The 27,774-nt window shown below is 36.8% G+C and overlaps 1 protein-coding gene across 2 annotated transcripts in view; it reads right to left on the bottom strand.

The window, feature by feature from the left end:
* KIAA0825 (KIAA0825 ortholog) overlaps nucleotides 1-27,774 on the bottom strand; it is a 351,023-nt gene that overhangs the window by 191,073 nt on the left and 132,176 nt on the right. For both annotated transcript variants that reach the window (XM_072958369.1, XM_072958370.1), the window contains 3 exons: nucleotides 26,077-26,216; nucleotides 8,257-8,436; nucleotides 3,767-3,991 (listed from right to left, as the gene is read on the bottom strand). In XM_072958369.1, the coding sequence (XP_072814470.1) occupies nucleotides 3,767-3,991; nucleotides 8,257-8,436; nucleotides 26,077-26,216 (545 nt within the window). The remainder of the gene's footprint in view (nucleotides 1-3,766; nucleotides 3,992-8,256; nucleotides 8,437-26,076; nucleotides 26,217-27,774) is intronic.

Here is a 27,774-nt window from a genome sequence, read left to right as displayed (position 1 = left end):
TTCAGATAATATGATTTAATATGCTTTATTATTTTAAAAAATCTGGGCTTTAACAGTTTACGATACATTGATTCAAATGACAGGTTATAAGTTTAGTTTGTTTCAATAGTTGGTTTTAATGGCTGTCATGGGGGAAAAGCCACTCCATGAACATACATAGATCCACATGGAACAAGTGTATTGTTAACCATGCTTGTGAAATCATGACACTTGTTTTTCAGTCTCAACTATCAAAGGCAAAGGCTGTTTTTGAAATTTGACTAATAAATATTCATCATTCATATGTCAATTAGTTGTTCTTGCAGATAAAGGGAATAATATTTCATTTTTGTATTTTTAAGAAAAATGTTCAAAAATCACTGAAACTCTTATTTGGAATATTTTAAGTCATCTTAGAAAATTCTACTTGTAAGTTCTTAAAGGTGCACCTATGATATTTTCATAAGTGATACTGGTTTTTATAAAAACTATTATTTCTGATTTTTATAAAACAAACGATCTTAGTGTCTTCCAGTAGCACTTTGGTTTATTTCTGACATTGCTTTTTCTCAACAATCCGCATGTGAATGGCGCCACAAATACATTTACCTTGTGGTTGTTTCCTCTTTAGAATCCATTGTTTCAGTTAAAACAATTACTTCAGCTATTTTCCCATAAGGCATTTTTTATTTAAAAACTAAATTATTGGTAAGAAAATGTATTCTCTGGTATAACTTTCATTTAATTGTTGGTCAAAGAAACAAAACAAACAGTTCTTTGTGTATTTGCTCTTTGACACAGAAGGTTGCAAATACCTAAGCTGAACTACATCAGAAACATCTGAACTTCCATTCAACTCTTCAGTAAATCTCCTACACTGTATAACTTATTGTACTATTTATTTGTTTAAATCTTCAGTGTTTTGTATGTAACAGTATTTGCTGACAAAGAAATAGAGAAATGCATTTTAGCTGGTCAGCATAGTGTTTTCCATGATCCATCATTTTCACTGTGTCAGGAAGGACAAATGTTCCCTTAAGGCAGTGACTATTTGTCTTGTATTAAGTTAGAATCCTCAAAAAAAAAAAAAGGCCTCTAAACATTTTTCATCATTTAGATGAATTTTGCAATGTACTGAATTAAATATCATTAGACTTAAAACATTGCTGAAAACAATTATAGAGGTTTATCTTCATGTTTGGGATGCTTAGTTTTGAAACTTTTTGCTAATCAAGATGACTTCAAACTATCTTTAGCTAATATTTCATTTAGGAGGAATATTCGTTTAGGAGGAATTCATGTTTAACAACAATGTATGCGAAGCTGTATTTCAAATAGTTTTCCCACACATTTCCCTTTTTAAAATTTTTTTTGTCCAAATCTGATCAGATTATCATTGTTCTACCTTATAATATGGCTGAGGAACAGCTCATGTTAGAAATATTTCTAACTATGAACTTTTTCACTGTGTCAGTATTTACTCTTCCTTATATTCCCAGTAATAGTTTTAAACTGCAGTTGATTTGTTGATTTACAGGACTATGTTAAAACCACTGGGTGTTTTGTGAGGATTAATTCTGTTAAAACTAGATGGCGAAATATAAAGGACAACCTTAACTGATTGCTGAATGCTGACAGCTAACGAAGGAGTGAGGTTACCCTGCTCAGCCCCTCCCCAGCAATAATGTTCCAGCACAGGACTGGCTCACTCACAGACCAAGGGAATGTTCCAGTGACAACTTCTGCATGAAATTTTATCAGTTTTGACTTCTTTCTTCCCACACACCAAAGAATTGTCTTGTATCCATCTGGGAACAGACTAGTCTTCAGGCACCAAGACGGGATACCTTATTCACAGTTTATCTGGGGCCTCAACACTAGTGCCAGGTATGTAGTAGTAAGTTACTTAGTAAATATCTATTGAATGAGTAAGTGACTTAATGTCTGGCAGGTACATATTATGTGTCTTGTATACACTGTAGTGAAAATAAATGTTGAGCTCTGTCAGTTTAGAAGAGGATAGACATGAAAAACAATGATCTCCTATTGTCATAACCACCTGGCTTTATAAAGTCACTTTCCTCCACCACTTTATGTGTTTATGTGATTTGACACTCCTTCATGGCTAAGTTGTACTTCTACTCATAGTGATAATATTATGATGAGCATCATATAATAAGGAAAACCACAAGAACTGGTATCTACAAAGCAAGCATTTGGGGGGAAACAGAGCCTCTTGGAATTGTTATGGAAGAGTTCCAAAATGCTTATGAAAAAAAAAAAGATGTTCATGAATTTGGCAACTTGAAAGTCACAAGCAAAATAGTTCTACTCATATGACATGATATGTAAACTACAGATCCTGACTCCCGTGTTGCTCAAAATCTATGAAATTCCCAAAACCTATAAAGAGAGATGGCAACAACTCAGATGAGGAAGAATCTAAGTAATGAAAAGCTGACATTTTCCCATTTCAATTAAATGGCTTTACTAGAGTCAGAGGCAGTTTAATAGGGCTTGGACAGAATTAAAGCATTACTATGAAAGGTCAAAGATAGATAATTGATTTGAGTCTCTTATATCAGGTTGCCGGATAAGAGGCACATTATTTAGGATCTCCATGGAGAAGAATAAAAGAAAGGCTAGTCCCCGCAATTGATCTTAGTAGGTTCAGCTGGAGTATTTTACTCTTGAACGTTTCCTCAGAGTTAGTGAAAAAATAGTCTTCTTTAAAGATGAAAATAAAAGCGAAAAGCTTTATTTGAAAAATCCTAGGGGGCTGGGTATAGCTCAGTGGTAGAGTGTGTGCTTAGCATGCACAAGGTCCTGGGTTCAATCCTCAGTACCTCTATTTAAAAAAAAAACAAAAAACCTGACTACCCTCCCAAAAAAAGAGACAAGTAATAAATAATTTTTATTTATTTATTTATTCATTTATTTATTTTAATTTGTTTTTCTTTTCTTTTTTTTTTAATGGAGGTACTGGGGATTCAATACAGGACCTCTTGCATGCTAAGCACACACTCTACCACTGAGCTATACCCGCCCTAAATAATTTTTTAAAAAATAAAATAAAAAAAAATCCTAAAGAAGATTCATGAATACAGATGGATACATAAGATTCATTCAAAGGAATCTTAATTCTTGGAAAGTAAAAATATCCAGGTAGGAAGAAACCGTTTAAGAAGAGAGGACTTGATTAATAAAAAAAAGAATAATGTAGGTAACCGGTAGTTCTTAAATACATTTGGTAGATGCATTGCTCTGAAGAGGAACAGTGCATTGAATCCAGAACCATAGATATTGGGGGGGGGAAAACCCTGCCAAGAAAGTATGTGTAGCTACTAAATGGGGTGCTATTTTTGACCTAAAAGCTACATATGTAGGTGTATTAACAGGAGAAAAGAAAGTAATAATTGACAGTTGTAAAGGAAAAATTTCAAAAAAAGAATAATTAAACTAAGTATTAGAGCAATCTTCTTGAGAGTATGAATTTTCAATTACTTAATAGATTTAAAATCATGTGACAAATCTGTGAATGCCAACAGGAACACAAAATATCACAAAAAATTTTGAACTGTTAGTTAAGTAAAGAAGATAACCACTTGAGTTGTTCTCATTTCTAGTTTTTTTGATCATAGTAACGAAAATTAGGGATCCTAAAAATACAAGGTGGAAAGAAGACTATTACAATTTACAAATCTTACAATCTTTAGAATTTTACTTGTTCTTATATCTTAGAAAATTGCTTCTTCAGGGATGTGCTCTTAATGAAAAAGAAGTATACCTTTGCTTGATTCTCTCCTTTTGGTTTCTCTCGGGACATAATTCCATTCTTTCGGAATACTCTCACGCAGACGTTCAGGAACACGGTGCTTGTTTAGGCTTGTCTCCCCGTTTCTCCCACAGCTCATCACAGATATTATCTGCTGTACAATGTCCTTGACAGCGTCAGTCAGTGCCAGTCTCAAGCATCGGATGACCTCTGGCTCGGATTCCATGTACGCTGACACTTTAAAGTCAGACAACATGTTAGAGTTAGCAGAATCCGGCAATATTTTGTGCCTTGCTCAATTGGGAATTCGGCTTCTCAATAATCTAGTTTAAAGCTAGAAAGGAGGACTTCTTCGGGTCTAGAAATCATATAATTGATGAACTGTCCATAAACATTTGGGGGAAAAAAGTTACTTCTTGGTACTAAAAGGGAATGGTAATTAAAATTACAATGAATGACAATATTTGCTGGTACTTTGGGGACTCTCCTGGTGAAAATATAAATTGTATGACCTTCTTAGATGGCAACTTGGTAATAATACCCAAAGCTTTAGCACTTTAATGACCTATTAACATATTTATTCCTTCTCTAGAACTTTATCCCAAGAAATTAATTATGATTATGTAAATAATATGAAGAAAAATTGGAAATAGTCTAAATGGCCAACAATTGGTGATTTGTTTAATTAGCTTAGGTATATCTATCTTCACAATAAAGCCATATGTTGATTAGGTAAAAAAAAATAAAAGCAGGTTAGAAGAGTAAGATACCTATTTTTATTAGAAAAATATATCTACATGCATATGAAAAAGAATTAAAAGGTGTACTCTACAATGTTTTATGGTGATTATCACTGACTAATGGAATTTCAGGTGATTTTCCTCTTCCTTTCTTCTTCTTTTACTTTTCCTTCCCTCTGTCTCCCCCTTCCTTCCTTTCTTTCTTCCCTCCCTTCCACCATCTTGCCTTCTTCCAGTAATAATTATTACCTGTAATGATTATATATTACTTGTGTGATAAATGCAATATAAGTTTTTATTTGTTTTTTAATATGGCTGGAAAGTCCAGGGACTATCTCTTGACTCAATAGAGAAGAGCACCTATGTGATTTTTTTCCCTTCACATTTCAAGGTGATATTTCTCAAATGACAATTCATTGTTAAAACCACCATGGTGATGAAACTAAGAGATAGTCCTTTGAAAAGATAAACAAAATTGACAAACCTTGAGCCAGCCTTATCAAGAAAAAATGAGAGAGGGCCCAAATCAATAAAATCAGAAATGAACAAGGAGAAGTTATAACTGACACAAGAAAAATACAAAGAATCATAAAAGACTACTACAAGCAACTATACACCAATGAAACAGTTTAGAAGAAATGGGCAAATTCCTAGAAATGTGCACTATTCCAAAACTGAATCAGGAAGAAATAGAAAACATGAACAGACCAATTACCAGTGACATAATTCACAGGTGAATTATATTACCAAACATTTAGAGAAGAGTTAACACCTATTCTTCTCAAACTATTCCAAAAAAATTTCACAGGAAGGAACACTTCCAAACTCATTCTGTGAGGCCATCATCGTCCTGATACCAAAACCAGACAAAGACATCACACACAAAAAAAGAAAATTATAGGCCAATATCACTGATAGACATAGATGGAAAAATCCTCAACAAAATAATAGCAAACCGAATCCAGTAATACATTAAAAGGACCATACACCATGATCAAGTGGGATTTATCTGAGGGATGCAAGGATTTTTAAATATCTACAAATCTCTTATTTCCCCTCCTTGCTTATGTTCATTTTAAGAAGTTATGTATTAGATTTCTAATAATGCCATTTGCAGCAACACGGATGAACCTAGAGACTCATACTAAGTGAAGTAAGTCAGACAGAGAAAGACTATCATATAATATCACTCATATGTAGAATCCAAAAAAAAAAAGATACAAATTTTATTTATAAACCAGAAATAGACTCATGAACATAGGAAAACCATGGTTACCAAAGGGGAAAGAAATAGGTTGGGGGGAGGATAAATTAGGAGTTTGGGATCAACAGATACACATTACTATGTATAAATTAGATAAAGGACCTACTGTATAGCACAGGGAACTATATTCAATTTCTTGTAATAAGCTATAATGGAAAAGAATCTGAAAAAAATATGTATGTATATGTATAACCGAATTGCTTTGCTGTACACCTGAAACTAACAATATAAATCAACCACACTTTAATAAAAAATAAAATTTAAAAAAGTGAGATTACATATTTCATTACCGAATCCATACGCTCATAAAGCAAATGTTTCAAAAAGGTTAGTCAAATAGAAAAAAAAAAGAGAGAAATAACATGGCCTATGAATCAGAAGTTCCATTTTTTTTGTTCTGATGATGTAATTTAATCAGACGACAATCTTAGGCAAGTCTCCTAATATCTCTGACCCTGCTTTACTCAGCAATGAAATGAGGATACTGCCTAATTCATCCTCACCTTTCCACTCTAAAATGATAAGGCTGTGATGTTTTATGGATAAGTCTCACTAAAATCACAGACAGTGTCTCAGGAGGAAGAAAATACACTAGTTTTTAAATAATGTACTCCAGTTGATTTGGGCAAGTTAATTAATTTACTGAAGCATAGATCTCTTAGTGGTAAAATGCAAAAGTTGTGGGATTATGATTATGTGTCTCAGCTGTATGTCCTTTAAACCTATTATATTTTCAAGCCAAACAGAAACCACAGTTAAAGGCTTAATTGTGCTGTGAATTAGTGTATTTTATTATCTTATCAAGGTTTTTAAGATAACTATGATTGGTAACAGAGGAAAAGGAACTTTTAGCAAAGATTTAAATAGGAAAGACAAAGGCACAGTCCCTTATGACAATGGCAAGGTCTTAAGTTCCAGAGACTAGTTAATGTTGACGGAGAGAGAATTTGTCTAAAGGCCAAGGATGTTTCACCAATTTGAAGTTCTGCCCCTCTGAGCCCCCCAACAAAATCCGGGCCCTGTGAATATGTGTACTACCTGTTCCTGTTTCAAGAGACTTGTCTGACCTTGGGGAGGAGGGTTTGCTCAATGTGCAGATGGAAGAGAAGACTAATTGGGAGCAAGCAGCAGCTTTGATTTCTCAGGCCACCACCTGAAATCCACTGATCTCTTCTAGGTCATTTTCAGTACAGTTTGTACTGAATGTCAAAATGGCTCAAGAACCTAAGAACTGACAGGCAAGTAACGGCTGTCGCATGTAGGTCACCAATCCTTTATAAAATGGAGAGAGAATTCCGCTCTTGCTTCCCCAGAAACAACTAAAAACAGCAGGGGTTGGAGGGAATTTCAAGGTTGTTTCTCTTTCAGTTCAATAAAGTCCACACCAGAAGTAATTCAGTCTTTTTTAACCAGATGACTGGCCGTTTTTTGGGTAAAAAGGAAACAGTGAAGGAATACATGGAAACTAGAAAATAAAACTTTAAAAGGAGATAATTATTAGACAGTCTTTAAGGGATAGATTCGGGTTTTTGAAATCATTACATAAAGTTATCTATTGCTATTTTGCAGGGATAATGACCAAGAGAAGATGACACATAATGGTTTTAAAATAGTTAAAAAGATATTCAAGTAATGTCTGGAGGATAGTTAAAAAGTCCAGGAAGAATGAAACCATGATTACAAGCCAGTTAGATTTTTTTATATGGATCCTAGTAAATATTTTATGAAAATGTCGGTTCTGAAACAGTGTATAAGAAAGCCTATAGGTTGAAAGCCAAATGTAAATGATGTAAATAGTTAATGGGTGAACAGGATAACTACTAAGTCCTCATCCTTTGTTTTCCTAAGACATTGAGTATAGAGATTTAAAGGCAGAATATTAAGAATAGAACAATGTGCCAATCTTTACACTCAACCGTGAATACTTCCTATTCAGATATGCAACCTGTTCCATCTTTAACATCTCTAGCTGTAGGCTGAAGAGCAATATAGCTGGGGAAAATGTCCCCCAAACAATGGCAGGGCATATTTGCCTTGTAGAGAGACAGGTACCATGATTATCATAAAAATGCCTTTTACATTTGAAGACAATTGACCAGCAGTTTTGTCCATCAGTTTGTTTAATAAAAACACTCAAGAATCACAAAGTATTTTTCACATCTTACTTATGTTCTATATGCTCGATAGCAAAACATAATCTGTGGCAAATATTAAAGTTTTATGACACAATACTTCCTAATAATAAGAAAAAAGAAAATCTGCATTACCTAATTTTCCCCCTCAATTTCCCTCTCAGCTTTTCCCAAGTATATTAAATTTTGATAGGAACTAATGGATCATGATTCCCCAAAGAAGTCTTTGTACCTAAAAATATGTAAGATAAACTTACAAAAAACAGATTCAGCCAAATCGACATCAGTAAAACTTTTAAAACATCTTTAAAGATATACTTAAGTACCTGTAAAACACTTCTTTTACCAATAGTAAGTTTCTCATACCTGGAATTTTATATAAAAAGTCCCGTAATTGTTCTTCTTCCAAGTAGCTCACAAAAACATTTCCAAATGTTTGAGGAGAAAAATTACAGTGGTACAATACTTTAAAGACAGCTTCTATCAAACCGGATCCTTGGTTCAGATTATTTTCTCTGGCAGAACCTTGTTCTTGAAAGGTGTGTTCTTGAAAAGAATAAAAATGATTTAGTATGTAAGTATCAGTGACTATGACTACATTCTTACCACTTTAGCATATTTTAAGTGTATTTGATTAATGTTTACATAATAAAAGAAATGCTACATTCTTTCAGATCAATGGCCCATCTAATCCAATACTGTTTCTGATACTCGTAGATATTTGAGGGAGCAAGGGTAGGTTGTGAGAAGGACCACATGACATCACTTCAAAGGGCAGAGCTAGTTTCCCTTTATGTCAGAATTCTTTTTTCTCTTAAAGAAACTTCTCTGATTTCTTTTCTCATTTAAAACTAACACACATTCATTCTAGAAGCTGTAAAAAATTTCAGACTAAGAGGCTAAGAAAACTAAAATCATACCAAAGCCTACCAACCAGTGATAGTCACTATATTTGGTGCAGTATTTCATTCAGACTCTATACAAATATACACAAATAAATATATGCATGTATAACTTGAGCACCAGAGAGAATTATTCTGTACACAACTCTTTGCTTATTGAAAATCCACTTAAAACTAGTTGAATCTTTGTATCTCTCTTTGGGATTTGTGTTCTAAACATTATTGTACCCTTTATTCAGAACATAAATTCCATGGAAAATTCACATTTATAGTGTTCTCAGTATTAGGCTATTAATTCTACAAATAAATTTATAAATGTTTCTCAAACACATAGAGCCTGTCATTTCAGAGTGAAGAAGTTTATCAGATGGTTTCTCAATAAAAAATCTTTGTGGCATTTCCACAGAGATAGCGCCATTTTAAATTACCCTTTTCAGCCCTCCTCTGGCTTCATTATGATTTCTTCAAAGATCAGTGATCAGAAGTTCCTATACTGTTACTTCTCTAAGTTGGACTGAAAAGGTGAAATGATAATTTCTATTTTGTTTAGATAATTAACATGGTATGTCCAGTATCATAATATGTAAAAATATTTATTGAATTAAAAGTAAAAATGACTGATATAGCTTCTTATATTTTAAATATATTGAGAAAAAAAAGTAATCTAGATTACTTTGGAATGAGTACATTTCTTTTTCTTGCTCATTTGGGATCTCATCACTTGTATGCCTCCTCTTGATAATTTTATTTCTGTGATTTGATTTTCATGATCCAGAGAACCTTCCTCAGGATTTTTGCTGGAACTGTTGGTAAAGTGTTCTCTTCCTACCAGGGATGCTAAGCTGGTATAAAGTAGCCTGGAAGTTACTGATGTCTATCTTGGGGCGAACTTGACTGAGAATGAATTTGATAAAGTAAGTAGAATCAAGAGATGGAGAGAACATTCTTGACGAGGTGACACCGTGAGAACCTGGACGCAGCAATGCTTGTATATTTATGTAGGCTGAGCGGATACATTTCCCCTTTTGGTTAAACCAGGCTAACTTGGGATTCTGTCACGTGCAGTCCAAAGGGTCCTGACTTTTTCACCAAGCATAAAAGGTTAAATGACAAAAAGCTGTGGTCCCGGCAGTCATAATTGCATCGTTTTTATCCAAATAGTCTCCTCAGTTCTCTCTGCCTTTCTCTACCTCCAACTCATCTTACATCCAACTATCAGTTATCCTTCATGTTGTTTAAACCTTCCCCCATTCCTTTTCTTTGTTAGAAATTCCTTAGTGTGACAATCAAGAGTTGCCACAATTTTCCCCCAAATTGTATTTCAATCTCCAAACAACTGTTCCACCCAAACTGGTTTACTTGCTTTCCCTGCACATGTTCCCTTCCATCTTCTTTTGTTTGTCTACAGCATTTCACTAGTCTAGAATGTTCTACTCCAAGAAAACCACGAAGATTTAATCAATAATTAATGTGTCAGCAGTCATTACACTACCTGCTGAGTTCTACACCTTCCAGGGATTCACTGCCTCTGTGTGTGTGTGTGTGTGTGTGTGTGTGTTTATGGGGGTGAAGGAATGACAGACATATAAATAATAATTGTAGCAACGTAAAGATAAGTAGGATTAAGGCAGATCCTGGTTTGTGTCTATTGTTCTTCTGTAATTATTAGTAGCATCCTCTTTCACTCTTAAAAGTGTCCCAGTTTGAATGACAAATTATTCAGTCACCTGTAGTCTAAGTGCCTTAAATAGAAGGCACTGTGGAAATACAGAGAATGATGCTTTAAATTTTGGGAGGGGAACTCGGAGAAATCACAGAGAAGATCATATCTGAGTGAAGTCTCTAAGGAACTTAGAGTAGAAATTTATTGGCATGACAAGGTGGAGGTGGGGGAGGTACTTTCTAGGAAGACAGAAGAGTTGGTGCAGTGGTGAGAAGACAGGTAGCTGCTGGCAGGAGGCATGGCTGAAATGTGACTGGTGGGAGGGAGGGGGAGATACAGCTAGGCAGTCAACGCAGCCTGAGTGATCTAAAATCCCAGGAATCGGGCACAGACAATGCAGACGGAGAAAAGGGGATGGATGTGAGGAATATTATAGCAAAAATAATAGGTATTATTAGTATTACCATTAGTATTATTGTTATTACCATATAAATGTGTCAAGATACTTCAAAGAAATATTTTTTATTTCTTTCTAGTTTCCTTTGCCTCAGAAATAAGTAGTCCATTTCTGTTTACTTGACTCAGGGATTTTTGCTTTCTGAAAAGCACAAATAGATTGAAATCAGTTGCTCTCCTAGACTAAGAAAAAAGAAGAAAAGCTAAATCCATTGAACAGTTATTAGTTTCAACTACATGAAATGGCCATTTTTAAAACCAAAAAATATTGGTGATACCATATGATACTAAAGTGGAATCATAAGTGTTCAGCAGGTGGACAGAGACAAGGATCAGGAGGTCTCAGAGAGAGGAGATGCTCCGGGACTGAAGAGAGGCCTCTGGGTCTGCAAGGGCTTTGCTGGATGTCAGTAATCAGGGAGGCTTGTCTGGGTGAGGCATAGAGGGAAGCTGGATCCCTGACACGGGTTTCTCAGTCTCATCACAGGTTTCAAGCTGTGCCTGACTGCTCTGTTTCACAAGAACACTTTAGGACAGCAATAAAGGGTATCGCTGCAATAACTAGGGAGACCAGATAACTGATTATCAATAGTCTCACAGGGACCTCTGCACACCCTGGGGCAAGGACGGGAGCCCTAAGAATAACTATGGTTAAATATTCTACCAGCACGACAGGCAGGGCTCAGAATCCTTATAAAACTGTTTTGAAGACAATAAATGACTTAGATATTCCTTGCGTATCTGAGTTTATGAACTGAGATTTATAACAGCTCCATAAAAACAGTTACTGTCCACAAAGTACAGTGTGCCAAATATCATATGAATTGCTTTATGTCTAGTTTAATCTTCATAATACTCTATAGAATGAGTGCTAATTATCCCAGTTTTACAAATGAACAAGTGAAATTGAGAAAAATTAAGTAACTTGCCCCAAGATCACAAAGACATTAAGAATTTGCCTGTGTTGTTTGCACTAAACTGTAATCTCAAATTTCTCAAAGCCTACTTTGACATTTTATTGTCAATAACTTCTGAATGCAAAGTACTCAGTCCAAGCCAGGTATTTGGCATGTGGTAATTAATTGCCTTCATACAAAACACCTCAATTTCATTTAGCTGTCTCCAATTTCACATACATGACCTCATTATCTCTCTATTACTGTTTTATTACTGGACTTTCTATAGATGTGCGTCTTGTCTTTAGGTATTTTCCATCAGCACCTGGAACAGTGCTACATGCTTAGCTAATGTTTTAATACAGAAAAAAGAAGGAAAGGAGGAAGGGAAAAAGAAATAGATCTCAAGTTTTGTTGTTGTTCTTGTTGGGTTTTGGTCCATATAGTAATTAGTATTTTTGGAATGACATTTACCTGCTAGTCATAACATTCAAATGTCATTTCCCCCCCAAGCCTCATTCTTCTAATATCCTTCGTATCCTTTCCTTTTATCTACTCCTTGAAAACCTTCTTCTCTCTTGACTTCCTTATAGCCATATTTTCTTGGTTTCAGGGTGCCTCATGGGGTATCTTTTCTGTAGCTCTTTCTTTTTTATCATCTAGAACTGGGGTTGGCAAACTTTCCTGAAAGGTTTAGGTAATAAGTATTTCAGGTTTTGCAAGCCATTTGGTCTCTGTCTCAACTACTCAACTATTCAACTCTGCCTTCGTAACATAAAAGCAGCCATAGACAATATGTGGATGACGGTCAAGACTGCGTTTGAACAAAACACTCTACAAAAAGGTAGTGGGAATGGGAGCTCTTCCAGAATCTTGGCCTTAGCCTTTTTCCAACCTCACTGCTTTACACATGGCTCAGCAATTCTGTTATCCTTTGTTTACCCCACGAGGGGAAGGGAAAAGACCCCAGTTCTTGTCATACCTGAAAGATAAGATTACCGACGGGAGGTGGAGCATTGTGTAGCAAAAGATTTTAAAGGATTTATTAGCAAAGGGGAAGTACACCTCCAAGAGTGGGAGGTGGGCTGATTCAAAGGAGGAAAAACGGTGGTCTTTGCCCCTTCTCTTATACCCTCACTTAGAGGTGGTCTTTTGATTGACTGATGGCTCTTGCTTTGGGGATGCCTAGTCATGTTTGCTCATGTCCTTTTGCTCATGTCCTTACCTATGGTGTACACAGAAAAACCCATGGCAGGGGAGCCTAAACCACAATGTTAATTATATTACAGTGAGCACTGAGTCATGCCCAGTTAAGTCCTTCTTGCTATCATGCAGTTGCGGCTGTCGGGGTCTAACCAGTTTCTTGCTGGCACTCATTTAGAACAAGTAAAGTCCCTTTATGCTGGAGGCGGCATACCTCCATCTTCCGGGCCATCCTCCCTCTCCTCCACCTGTCTGCCTGGTGCCCTCACTTATCTAAGTACATAAAACTTGAACTTCAAAGATCCCTTTAATGTAGAAGTTTCCAAATTCCCCATCTCTGGCTCTGACCTTTCTTTTTCATGCTCCTCACTGTGTTCCCTGTTTCTGTCTAGGATATCACCATTGTCAGTTCATCTCCAGGCTCAACGTCTTAGCAATTTTTATTCCTTCTCTGAATTGTTAGATGTAATAAAATAAATGTCTCTGCCCTCATCCCCTTTTCATAATGAATTAAATGTTGATTTGTTTTTCTGTTGTGTCCCTTCTTCTCTATTCCTAATGTAGGGGAGCAGAATTTGTCACTCTAAAATATTAATTATTGGCATAGTAATTATTTTAAGTTGGTTATTTTCTAAGAAATAGCAGACAAGATAAAAACTCTGAAAAACAAGTAGGAGTTACCTTTTTTGTAAGAAACGTTTATACTTGTAAGAGACATCTCCATTTGTTAAGGGTGAGGATGACCAGATCTCTGGAAACTCTTATCAATGGAAAAGGTACTGACTTATATCTGGATAACAACGTTACCCTTGTTAACTGTGCTTTTCCTGGTAACTTCCCATCACTGACTCTCCCCGCCCTCAACATCCTCCTTTGTTTTTAGCAGAGGGTATTTTAAGAGGAGGGTTTTGGCCATTTTGGCAAGTTACTCAGTTTTTCTGGGTCTCTCCCAGGTATACGTGTTATTAAACTTCTGTTTGATTTTCTCCTGTTAATCTGTCTCATGTCAATTTAATTCTTATACCTCCCAGAATATCCTAGAATGGCAGAAAAGTATTCCTCCCTAAAAGCTTGGCTTGTGGGGCCCACTGCCTGTAGGACGTTGATTCTGGCCTGAGCTCCCCTCTTTTAAGTCCATCAGGGAAGCTCTCGCGCTGCAAGGGAGTCCTGTGGTTTTCAGCTCTGTTTGGGTTGGGGGGTGCTGAGTGGAGAGCTGGGGCCTTTGGAGGGGCCAGCTCGACTCTGCAGCAGTGTTGGAAGCCACATATTTGAAACCATATTCCCTGACCTACATTTTACCACTAAGAAAGCTGCTCTTTCGAATTCCATCTGCCTTCTCCTTTATCTACCAAATGGTTCCATATAAACAAGTTAATATCATATAAACAAGTATGAGATTTGGAAACAGGTTGTCTTTTCAATAACACTGAAGGGCCCTTTTCACTGCAGACATTGTTAGACTCCTTTTGAGAACTGAACTTGCTAGTGCTTAGAAGGAAGGGTGGTGTCAGGTGAGGAACTTGACCACCAACCCACCGGGAGACTATGTTTATTACTACCAAAGATTTACACATACGGGGTGCGCTAGCACTTTGCTTTCCAAGACTGCTTAATTCTTACTTTCCCCAAGAATGTTGTTAATGACAAGCTCCTGCTGAGTCACTAAATGGATTTGGCAGTAATGCTGTGGAAGACTGTGCCATGAGCCTGGGGACGTGGAATTAACCAGGCACACACAAGCATCCCTAACCAAAGGAAGAGGCAGGACTCACTTTAGACACAGGTATGAGATAGAAAGTGCAAGAATAGAAAATGCAGCATGTAAGACAAGGACTCAAAACCTAAAACACATGCATGAGGTCCTGGGTTCAATCCCCAGCACTTCCATTAAAAAATAAATGCATAAATAAGCCTAATTACCTCTCCCCACTAAGTAAATAAACAAACAAACAAACAAATAAATAAATAGCAACCGCCATTTAAAACCTAAAACACCAGGCCAATAAATTAATACCTGAGAAAAAAGGGGTGGAGCATCACATGCAAATTGTTTTAGGAAAGCACTAGATTTGAATGCCACAGCCTAGTTCACTATGGAAATTAACAGAAATAAAGTTGAAACCTGACTTGAAAATCAGTTTCAAAAATCTTGTAGTTTGTTGTATAAAAAACTAACAACAGGTATAAAGATCTGCCATTTATTTATAAGCTTTCAATTAAATATGACTTGATTGCAACTTTTTTCCCCTCAAACTATTATTTTGCCAAAATTTGAAATTTTAAAAAAGACAACTTATGAAATGGAACTTAAACACATGAAACAACTCCCCCCCCCGCCCCAACCAAAAACTGTTCTTTTCAGAGATCCTCTGTCCCAAGGTTTTTCCTGGGAATCATTTTTTTGCTTTATGCTCTAAAATGCTTATGTGCAAATTGAATTTCAGAACTTGCAACTTATTCTATACTGGTTTCCTCAGTACCCAAATAATCACTGGACATCAGAGTCCTAGCTCTTTTGAATATTCATAGTCTCAAATTCAGGGCTATGATTATGGGGAGATGGGTAACAGGTCTTCACTGAATATCCATAATGGTGCAAGCTCTGTGCTAAGCGTTTTTACATACAATTTCCCATTTATCTTGAGCCTCACAAAAACTCTATGAGGTGGATATTATTTCCGTTTTCTTTTTAACAAATGCAGAAACTAAACCTTAAAGAGACTGACCCTTAAAGAATAAAGTAGAAAAAAGTGTTTTACAAATAATCAAGAAAATAGCTACATTCAATAAAGATTTATAACTGAGCAACTGTTTCCAGTTCCTTGAAAGCTATAATGTACACGGCATATACAGGCAATTCTTCATGTTTAAAAATTATTTTGTTATTTACGTATTAGTAAATGTAGCAGGCAAACCTCTTTGAAACAGTTTCGGCTGTTATCAACCTGTATCTGTTAGGGTTCTTACTCATGCTTTTTAGAAGGTAAGATTTTCCAAAGTGCATTTCATGGGATGTTAATGGGTATCACATATGTTTTGGCAGTGCTGGCTCTAATAATATTGAACACTTTTGTTTTCTGCAGGATTTTTCACAGCCTTTAATTATTCATGAGCTCTATGACTCTCTAAGAAGGAGTTTTAGTACATATATAGTGTTTCTAAGCATTTTTGACCAAGAAACACTTGTCTAGTATTGCATCTAGCAAGACTATTATTCTATAAAACTGAATCTAGGAATCATGTTTGCAAGGAGTCTCTTACTTTAACTTCAAAACCCTTTAGGTTTGCAAATCAAAGTAAGCAGTTCAAGTGGAAAAAGAACAAGGTAGAAGCACAAAGAAGAAGCACACAGAAGGCTAGTCTGCATAAGAAGTTTGTCAATTGGAAAAAAGGTTACCAACTTGGGTTTAATTTTAATTCAACCAAATCATTCTGTGGAACTAAGAGGAATTTTGCTTTAGCAGCAGGCATTGGCAAAACTAACAAAGTACAGCCAAATGAGGTCTTTAAAAACTCTGACTCCTACCCCATGGATTTATAACAAGTTCCAACTGATTAAGAAACATAATGAGATTATATGGCTGGCACGTGCCTTACAGGGAGGTCAGTAAATATTTGGTCAATAAACAAATAAATATTTGTTGAGTTAATGAATAAAAAGTCTTCTAGCATCTGTGACAATGGCTTCCTTTAGAATACTTGCAGTGATGGGATATCCCATCTTTTCAAGGCAGCCACCCCTCTGCTGGATAGTCCAAGTTATCAAACTGTTTTGCATTAAAAAAAATACATAGATAGATAGATAGATAGATAGATAGATAGATAGATAGATAGAAAGAACACTTACCAGAAAGAACTACAGAAATCTAGGCTAGTCTCTTTAGTGAATAAGGAAAAGAAACGCAGTTGTAAACAACTTCCTCAGTTATCATTAGGATGACAATTCAGGTTTTTTGACTGATAGACTGACAGCCAAAATCCATTTCCTTTTGACTTATTCCCAAGCATCTCCACTTGCTCAATTGGACACTCTATTTTTTTTTTCTTTTTTACTTGAAGACTTAAAATATTTGAAGACAGCTATCCTGCTTCCTCTAGTCTTTTATTCTCCAAGTTAGACATACCCAGTTGATTTAAGCAAGGTGTGGTCTGGTTTTTTACTTAACATCTTATGTCTTTTCACTCCTAAATAGGCACTCTCTATTTAAGCAGTTTGTGCCAAGACCATGATTCTGCAGGTGAGGCCTGGTGACCACTAAGCATAGGTGGGCTGGTCCAAATTCTGCAGCTGGCAGCCCTAAGGAGGAAGAGACAAGTTTTGAGCTCCACCTGTGCTCCTGAATAAGCACCAAGTTCCTAGACGTCCATAGAATGTGAAACTGAGTTAAAGCTATTTCAAAGGGAAATTCTTTCTATAAGACAGACACCAAGCCTATCTGTCCAGCAGAAATGTCTACTCAGACCTTGGGAGAGAAATTAAAAGCACCAAGCTAGGTCTATGTTCAGGTCCTCTCTCCAAATGACCATCTTGTGGAGAAGTGATTAAAGCCACTGGGGGAGCTTGGCGACTGCACAATAGTCTAGAATGAGGGTTGGCAACCATAACCCAGGGACATATCCAGCCTGATGCCTGTTTTCATAAGGTCCACAAGCTAAAATTGGTTTTTACATTTTTAAATGGTTGAAAAAAATCAGAAGTAGACTATGCTTTGGAACACACAAAAACTATGTGAAATTCAAATTTCAATGTCCATAGATAAAATTCCACTAGAATGGCAGTGATGAGGCTTCAGGAATACTACCCTCAAATACAGCACCTTGGCATATTAAAATTCTAAGCCGAAGGAGTTTAAGAAGAGAGCAGAAGCAGGAAGGTCACTTTAACCTGCCCTTCTTCCGTAAAACAGGAAGTAAAACCCTTATGTCAGGGTGCTCTCCCTAGACAAGAAGGAAAGAAGCATCCTTATCGCCAAAGTCAAAAGGATGCTGAAAAGAGTCCTAACAAACAGGCCTGCTAAGCTTCCCCCAGTCTATTACACTTATCTCATACTCTTTGATCTACTGTATTTCTCCACAGCTGTCCATTCTTCATTAAACCTAGCATAAAAATATTTTCTATTTCTTTGGGTCTTCATTTAATTATGAAGGCTCCTGTGTCATGTAAAATTTAAATATATTTGTATGTTTTTCTCCTGTTAATCTGTCTTTGTCAGTTTAGTTTTGAAACCCAGCCAGGGACCCTAAGAGGGTGGAGGAAAACCACCCCCCCTCAGCCCACAGCCATGCTCATTGCTAACACACTGTCTGTAACTACTACAATGGTAAAGTTCTGTAGTTGTGATAAGGACTGTTTGGCCTACAAAGGCCTCTATGATCCATCTGGACCTCTATAGAAAAAGTTTGCTGACTCGTACTCTAGAATATCCGAAGAAAGTGTACATATATTCCAAACATTTAATGCTACATGAAGACATCTTCCATCTACTACCAAATAACTTGAAAGTAAAAGTAGGGGTTAGCTCTTCAGAGTAGCCTTCCCTTATTACCTAATCTGCCAATCTTTTAGCAGTCACTCTTTTTTAGAAAAGCACCTCATGGTTCTTCTTAGCCGCTGAACTTACCTGATTTTTATATATTTTTTACTTTATAAGGTCTGTCTTCCCTACTTTCCTCTAGCAATGAATCCCCCAGAATACGAAGGCAATATGGCATTCACATTTCCCACTGTATCTCCAGCTGAGAACAGTGCGTGGTACCTTGTTGATGCCCATTAAATAATAGCTAAACAGAGAACGCGTTTATAAAATCAAGTAACCAAAAATTTTCAGAAGTGAACTCAGAAGAATATTATGTCTTATTTCTAGGAATTACATCTCCACAGAGTCTCATGCTTTCATTTTAAGCATTCATTTAAAAATAATAGATATACTTTCACAAAATAATAACTCTTCATTCCTCTAATAAGGATCACTTAAACATCAAGTGGGCAATATATTCAATTTCCTGTATCTAAGTTTCCTCATTTGCAAAATGGTCTTAATGAGGAAAGGGTCATAAATGAAATAATATGTTAAATCACTTTCAGTTATTGAGGAAAAGATGTTACATAAATTCATGACAATAGAATCACTTGTGATGCCCAATCATTTTACATGCTAACACTGGAAGCACATTAACTACTAAAGAAGAAATATGTTCCTATAGTTGTATTAGACATTTTCTAGGTGCCAGGAAGAGATAGAATATAAAATATTTCAGCCACTGTCAAACCAGATTAGATCTGATTCTGCATAGGTGAAGCATCAGAACAAAACAAAATTCATGTTACCAATCACCCAATCTAAATGCAAAGGTTCTCAAGAAGTACTGCAATATATAAAACTTGGGAAGATTTATTTGGCCCACTTTTCATCTTCACACCCATGATAGCTGTTAGGGTAACACCTTCTCAGGCACACAGATGTCAGAGGGGAAACCTACCTTCAGGGAGACACTGAAATTTATGCTTGGACAGAGGGGAGAGTTACTGAGAAGCCAGGGGAGAGACCACTGCATGGAGAGCACAGGCAAAGTGATCAGAGAAGAATACAGCTGGCATGTTTTTTTCCAGACAGTAAGCGTAAAAAAGGAAAGAATCTAATAGAAATTAAGTACCTACTAGGTGCCAAAAAGTGATGCTTTACGTTTACTTACTTTTTTAAACCTCAAAATGAACACAGGTCAATATTAGTAACTTTAATTTAGAAAAGGAGACTGAAATGTAGAGAGATCGCAATGATAATGAATGAAATAAAACTGTTTCATGAAAATTTCATTCATTCAACAAATACTTTTTAAGCCCCTTCTATGTGCTCAGTACCAGATTCAAATGTCGAGAACCAGGGCAAACACTGGGATACGATGAGGAGCTGCCCCTCCCTTCTGGAGCCTGCAATGGCTGAGACAGACTGAAATACACAATTAGGTCAATTCACGTTTCATTTACAATTGTGACATGTGTTACACAGAAATTATGTTGGGACCTTACGGGATGATCAAAGATGACTTCCTAGGAAGTAATAGTTAAGCTAAAAGATGATTGACAGTTGCCAGGAAAATGAAAAGGAAGAAGATTCTAGGTTCAAAAGATTAACATTTCCAAAGGTTCTGTAGTAGGAAAGAACTCAGAATATGAGCCATCTGAAAGGTCACTGATGTTGAAGCAGGTGCCTCTTTCCTCCAGATACTTCTGGAGGGATATTGCTATTATAAATGTACCAAACTAAGATGCACAACCTAGACCAGAATATGCCTGTTAAGCTGGGGGAGAGCAGGACACAATACGACAGACAAATCAGTCATAGACAGAGCAAAATGGGCATTGTTTGTGTCTCAAAGATACTCTATTATAAGTCCTGGGCAGCCACTAAAGATTTTTAGAAGGGGAGTGACATAATTAGATCTGCATTTGAATAGACCCAAGCTCTCTGACTGCTGTGAATGTTCTGATAAAAGATTGATAAATACTCTTACGTAAATTATGTCTCTTTAAAGGCATAATACATTGGAAAGACAGACCACTTATCCCAATTTTTTGCCTTCTATAGCAACAGATATCTTGCTCGATGGCTTTGCTACTCAAAAGGTGGTCCAAGGACCAGCAGCAGCAGGAGCAGAATCACCTGGGAGAATGTTAGAAATGCAGAATCTTGGACCCCACCCAAGACCTGTTGAACCAGAATGTGCAGTTTGAATCAGATCCCCAAGTGATGTGTTAGCACCTTAAAGTCAGGAAGGCTTGCTTTACATAATCATACCCTACAACCACCCCATCCTCATGGAGACTCAGCAGACCCTAGATGATAATTCTTCCTGGGACTGTAATAATTCTATGGAGACCACTGATATTCTAGGTGCATCATTCGTGGATAGGATCTTTGGTTGGAAAGACTAGAGCAAAAACACACAAATAGGGTTCTACTGTTTTTAGTAAGAGCAAAGTACAAATCCAGCAAAGAAAAAAATGTTAAACAAGTGAAAATGCAGATGTCATCACTAGCAAAAGCAGCCTAAGACATTGATGTTAGGTGCACTAATACAAAGAAGAATACGTGTCTTCATTTTTGGTCACCTCCTTCAAGACAGTCAACAGCACTCTGGTCATTCTTATAAAATGAAACAAAACAACCCCCCCACACACACACGCACACATACATCTACAACAAAACACCAAGCTTCTGCGATATTGCTCTCAATACCCAAAAGATGAAGAAAGCATTAACAATAAATTAAGAGAATTTGAATGAAGTCATTCATTTTAAGTCAACCATCCCTTTGCAGTGCTAGTGTTAGGCAGTTAGAAAGAAATGAGCAGCGGGCAAGGGGAGAGGAAAGGGGAAGAAACAATCCAGAAGATAACAATATACCTGCACCCAGGATAAGGGGCTTCAAAGAGTTTTACCTTCTCTAACTGAGTGCCAGCAAAGAAACCAGTTAGAATCGAACGCTGAGGCTGCACAGTAGACAGAAGGACCTGATTATAATATAACCTAATGCTTATTATGATGTAATTACCATTGCAGTTTGGGCCCCTCCCATGGGCTTTTCTGTGTGCATCATGGGTAAGAGCATGCACAAAGGAAAGGGACATACCTAAGCACTCAAGGGAGGTGAGTTTTCAATCTATCACAAGATCGCCCTTAAGCCAGGATATAAGACAGAAAGAAAGGAGCAGCACCATCTTCCTCACTTGGGTTGGCCACCTTCCATTCTCGAAGCTGTACCCTGCTTTGCTAACTTTTGCTTTACTAATAAAACTTTTTGCTTACACCATGCTTTCAGTCTCCTGTTTAAAATCTTTTTCTCAGGTAAGAGAAAGAACCAAGGCCTCTTCCCCCTCCTCAGGGGACGGGAAGCAGCCCTTTATCTAGACTTTTTTGTAAATTTGTTTTTTTGATTATCTATAATCAAGGTTTGTTACAAGGTTGAAAAGTATACAATGTACCATCAAAATTATCCACAACAGAGGGTCCTGATAGCTCCCATAAGTTGTGCAACCCTGCAACTTTGTAGACTTCTGTGGCTCTGCCTGCAGGTCAGGTGGTGTGGTAGGTGAAAGCACGGCTCTGGAAGCCAGATGTCTGGATCAATTCCTGCTTGGACAATTACAAGGTGTGTCACTGGGACAAATGACTTGATTTCTCTGTGTCTCCCTTTCCTCATCTGTAATATAGAGATGATAATTGTATCTACCACACAGAGTTGTTATGAGGATTCAGTGAGTGAACATACTTAAGGCACTTAGAAGCAGTGTCTGGAACATGTTAAATATTATGTATTCACTAGTTTGTTGTGGTTGTTACATTACAACTGAAAATCCCCAGAAGCCAAGAAGTTTCACAGGGAATCATTCTTGGGGCAATGGGCAAAGGAAAGAACACTGGTCACACTTCATTCAGATGTCACTAGCAGGAAAAGGCCACCTGCTAATAATTGGGAAATTGCCAAATATTTATTCCTTTGATGCCACAGGTAAGAAACTGGTTAGGCCATGTGGCCTCAGTGTGGTAATTATGTTAAAAGCCCTGGGCTTTTAACGTCAATAATCCAAAATCGTGTCTTACAATTTAAAAAATCTTATAAACATTTGTAGTTGAGTGGTTTTTTCCCTTCAAATTTGGCATGGCCCACCTTAAAAATAAAACCAACAAACCTTACTTTCTTATGCCCACTGACCCTTACCTAAGCTTCCTAGAAGTTTGCAGCCTATGAAGGACATATTATAGAATAAAATGTTATTGTTCATTTATTAAATTTTACTATTTTCTGACCCTCAGTGAAGTTGCATCTCATATTGCAATAGTTATTTCCATATATGCTCTGCTGATTCTTTAAGATACATAGAAATTCCAAAAAATTATTTTCATAGAGCAAGGCCAAAAGCTACATACATAAAAGAGATAAACCCCACATATTTTAATCTTTATAATGTATGATTGGCTATCAAGAAAAATTCTGTACCTAACAGAATTTAATAATTCCTTATTGGATGGAGAAGACCTCATTTTAAAATATGTACAGTAAAAATGTATACTTAAAATCTCTATTCTTATTCCTGAGCCAATTTAACAAGTTAAATTTTATCAATTAGACCAAAGACAGTACTTATAAGGAAAACTCTCTCATAAAAAAGCTGAGAGTCATGTTGCTTGAAATACCTACATAATATATTTTACTTTAAAATTTTGCTTTCCTAAAACTATGATCAAACTTCTAAATTATCAAATGGAACTCAATGAAAAGAAAATCTCTGCAAAAAATGTTACATATGTATTTTTAGGTGCATAATAATTTCATCTTATCTAGTTAATAAGATTCCCTGAGTATATTGTTTCTACTTAAAGTGATAAGATTTCTACAGGAACTTAGTAAGTGAGTCAATCCATTGATTAGTAAATTCTGTCACTACATCCTTACAGTATTTGAAGTAGCTAATAAAATTCAATACAATACCAGAGCAACTATGTAACCCTGATCAAACACCTAACAGCTTTTGCAAAAAAATGATAGAAATCTGAGTAAGTTGAGTAAATACACAAGAACCACAACTGAAGGTGATACAATGTGGTACCTTTGATAACTTGTAAGTCTCTCAAAAACAATATCATGTTATACGTATAAAAGGTAGATGTAATATTTTTGGTAAATAAATTTGGAATTGTTTTGTAAGAAAACATGGTTAAATATTCATTTAACCACAACTGCTATTCCTGTATTTAGTGGCTTTATTGGTACGGTCAAATATTTGATTGCATTTATTTTCCAGGCTGTTCTATACAACTCTATCAATAGGAGACTGTTTCCCTTCTGCTCAAGAGTTTCAATGATTATATTAGACTAACTGTCCAGCCATGTCAGATACTATTCAAGTCATGTAGTCACCTTGCCTGAAAGCTTAGATTATAAAGTTTAAGGGAAGCTCCATATTTTATATTATAACTGACCACTGGCCAATCACTGGACTTCTTCTGTAAAAAGCACTGTGCTAGCTTGAGGAGGAATATAAAAATAAAAATCTATGATCAGCCCTAAGTACCTAGCTGGAAATTAAATGCAGTTAAATGCACATGCACAAGGGTCTCCTGGTTGATTCAACGTGAGAGTGGACAGATGACAGTTCTTCTGGAGACCCTTAGCCCACTCCAGGATTTAATTTGCATGAGTACTTGCGTAGGAAGGGGAGGGGAAGAAAACTTACAGCTGGGTTCAGAATCCTGGTTTATCCACCATTTGTCAGCTAAATGTGTCTCTGGGCAAATAACGTTATCTTAAACTCTAATGTTATTTTTAACATGAGGAAAACACTAGTAAATGTTTAATCAGGTTACAAGAATCAAATTACATAATAAATGTGAGGTGCTTATTAGCACAGTGCCTAACACCTAATAAGTAAATAATATCTGTTGGCAACTTAAGGAATTAGTTCACTTAGAGCCAGTTTTCCCTTTAGGAGAGTAGAATTACACCTAAAGCTAAAGATACTGCTTTCAGCTGAACTTTGCAAGATGTAAGGCTCACCTGGTACTGCTTAGGGACTAAGGGAATTAAGTCAGATTCAGGATTTAAGGGAGAAGTTATTTCTGAACTTCTGGTTGGGACACAGGGAGGCTTGAGAAGTTGTAGTGACCTTTGGTGCCACAGATTTTCTGGATTTGAGAGAACCAAGGGAGAAGCAATGTTCTCACAAGAGACTCAGCAGTGAGACACCTTCCCTCAGAGGCTCTCGGGAAGCAAACATCAAGGCCTACAGGAGAGAAGAATATGGTGAACTTGTGAGCAGATCTGAGAAACCAAAAATTCCAGAAATGACTGGAACAATCTGGACAGGAGAATGCTATGAACCTCATTTGTATACCAACAGGCTGGTAGGTCATGGTGACATTTGCCTCATTCTTATACAATACAACAACAATAGAAGGCAGAGGACATGAGGGCAGATAAACAGCAGCCAGGAGACACGGGGAAGTCCAAGGGAAGGAGAGATCGGCGCGAGCTGGAGTGTTCAGAGATATGGAATGTCAATCGGCCCTTGCCCACTGGTGGAGGCTGGGCTGTCTACGGATGGTCTTTCAAGTAGGAAAAGTGGGTGAGCCAAGGTTTGGGGGGCACCTATGCATGGGGCTTTGGGGATAATGGCTAAAATGTGTGTATCTGTGAGCGTGCATATACACACATGCAAGGGAATAGTGGGGAGAAAAGGTTAGAAAATTCATCTGGGGTCATGTTTGAATGGCCACAGGAGAGGGATTTGGTCCTGTAGGTGATGGGGAACTAGAGAAAAAAAGATTTTGATGTGGGAAAACTATACTGAAATTAGTGATTGATAAAACAAATCTGGCTTCATGTGTAGTATAGAACAGAAGAAATGTGCAGGGGTATGTGAAGATGGTTAGAAAACTCTTCACAGATGTAGCAGCAGAGCAGTAGGATATAATAGTGGATTGGCATAATGCTACTTACCATTTTCTAAAATAGCACTTACAGGGAAAAAAAGAAAGTCTAAGAGCAATATGGTCTTCCATTACTCCTCAATTTCCATTCATAATTTTCTCATGATTACTTCTCGTGCCCCAAGGGATATGGCTGTAAGCCATGCTTGCTTGTTTACAAGTTATATAAACATTCTTCATGATCTACTGAAATTTCTAGTCTGGCTCTAACATAATCTCTTCCTCTCTCTCCCTCTCTCAGTCTAATTGAGACTTCTGTTTTGGACATATGTGTTCCCATAATATTCTTAGGGATTTCAAATGCTGGATATTGATATAGTTCTATATTATGATACTTACGATAGAACAGTATCATATAAAAATACTGCTTGCCCACATTCAGAATCCTTGAAAAAAAAATCTTTCCAATAGGTTTATAAAGTGATTCAATATTTTGCCTATTGCTAACCCCACTGACTATTGATATAATGCAGTTGGTTTCATCCCTCTACCAAAATTCAAGTAGAAAAAAAAATTCCATTCAACTTGAGCAATGACTGGGTTTTTTTCAGGACATTCTCATAACTACAAATACTCACTTGAGCTCTTTAGCAAGATTCTCAGTAAAAGACCATCGTGATGTAGTAGGGTTTCCAGAAGCAGGTTCCAATTACACCCTGGCTGGGATAAGAGCAGTTTCAATAGACCCTCGGCTGTCAGTCGTCCAGCTGATGGAGTCCTTAAAAATGCAAGATAAAGATGGGGTAATGAAGTTAATTTATCTGTGAAATTAATAGCTTTCAAGTACAGATGTAATGCTAACTCCTTTAAATGTCAATTCCTCCCAGATTACTCTGAAAATGCTTTCATGCTTGCTTACTTTAGGGTTGCTCAGGGAAGGAATTACATTTAATCTCAACTAGCTAAAAGCAAATTAACATTTGGTAGCCTGCCAAATATAAAACTGATACAAAATAACCATGCCTCTATTTCACAGAACTAAGTCTGTTTTAGTTTCATGGAGCAAATAAAAATTATTTATGCATTTTTTTGGAATGCATTTATTTGTTCATTCAACAAATATATGGGTGCCTACTCTGTGCTATTAACTCCTTTCATTATTCACGGAAAGAAGTTACGATGGGTTTTGGCCACTAATTTGCTATGTAATACAATTGCTGATAAAACTAAAGGAATTCAAAGCTACTGTCAAGGGTCAACTATAATCTAATTATTTAATATGTAAAGTCTTAAATCAACATGCAATTATCAGAACCACTCTAACAGGTATACAACTACCTACATGGGTAATCATTTCATCAAAGAGAAATAATTCCAAGGCAAATAAGCTTCTACTTAGAAGTTATTATCAGTGCTGAATAGAAAATTAAAATCAGGTTCCCCACATCACCACATTAACTTACGAATGAATCGGTAAGAGATAAGAAAATTAGGTAGAAACTGAAAACTGATAACATTATTCATCTTTCCCTTCTAAAATCTCAAAGTTTAGATTGGCTAAAGGTCACAACATGTGATACCAGCTTGAAACCACAATAACAACCAAAAAAAGGGCAGGAAATGACCAAACATTCTAGTTGCGGCCATTAGGATTGCGGGACTAGGGTGGCACCGGGGAGAAAAGATTTGATTGAGCAGTGTAAAGGGGTGAATGAGAAGACCTCATGCTTTAGTGTGGGCAAAAGCAGAACAAAGGGCATCGCTGAGAGAGACAATTCGCAGCATCGTTTTCAGATGATACGTACTGAGTGGTGAACCATCCAGTTATCAACAGTCTAGATAAAGTCTTCCAAAGCTTGGGCGCCGGACGCACAGCATCAGCATCACCTGAGAACTTGTTAAATGCACATCCCCAGGCCTTGTCCCATCAGAAATTATGGGAATGGGCTCCTGGAATCTGTGTTTTAAGAAGCCCTCTCCAGGAGAGGCTGATGCACACTAAGGTTCGAGGACCTCTGTGGAAGGCAGTGCTTTCTGGAGCACAGGGAGCAGGGATAGGCCTAGTTGCTATTATCTTTCCTGCCTCTATGCCTTTGAGCCCATACAGGCCCACCTCGGCTGCCACCCAAGCAGCAAACCCTGTAACCCTGTCCTCTCAATCCACCCATCCTTCAATTTGAAGCAAAAATATCACTTTTCCTGTAGAGTCTTCACTAAACATTTCTCTTCCATAGTGGTCTCCCTCACTCTGAATTAAAGCACTTATGGTGAGTGTACAGATTTTAGCACTTTATTGTTTCATCATTAAAACTTTATTTCCCCACTCAGACTCAAGC

This window comes from Vicugna pacos, chromosome 3 (genome assembly GCF_048564905.1).
Source record: "Vicugna pacos chromosome 3, VicPac4, whole genome shotgun sequence".
Lineage (NCBI taxonomy): Eukaryota > Metazoa > Chordata > Mammalia > Artiodactyla > Camelidae > Vicugna > Vicugna pacos.
The sequence above is the reverse complement of the archived record's forward strand: the minus strand, read 5'-3'. Positions and strand labels throughout refer to the sequence as shown.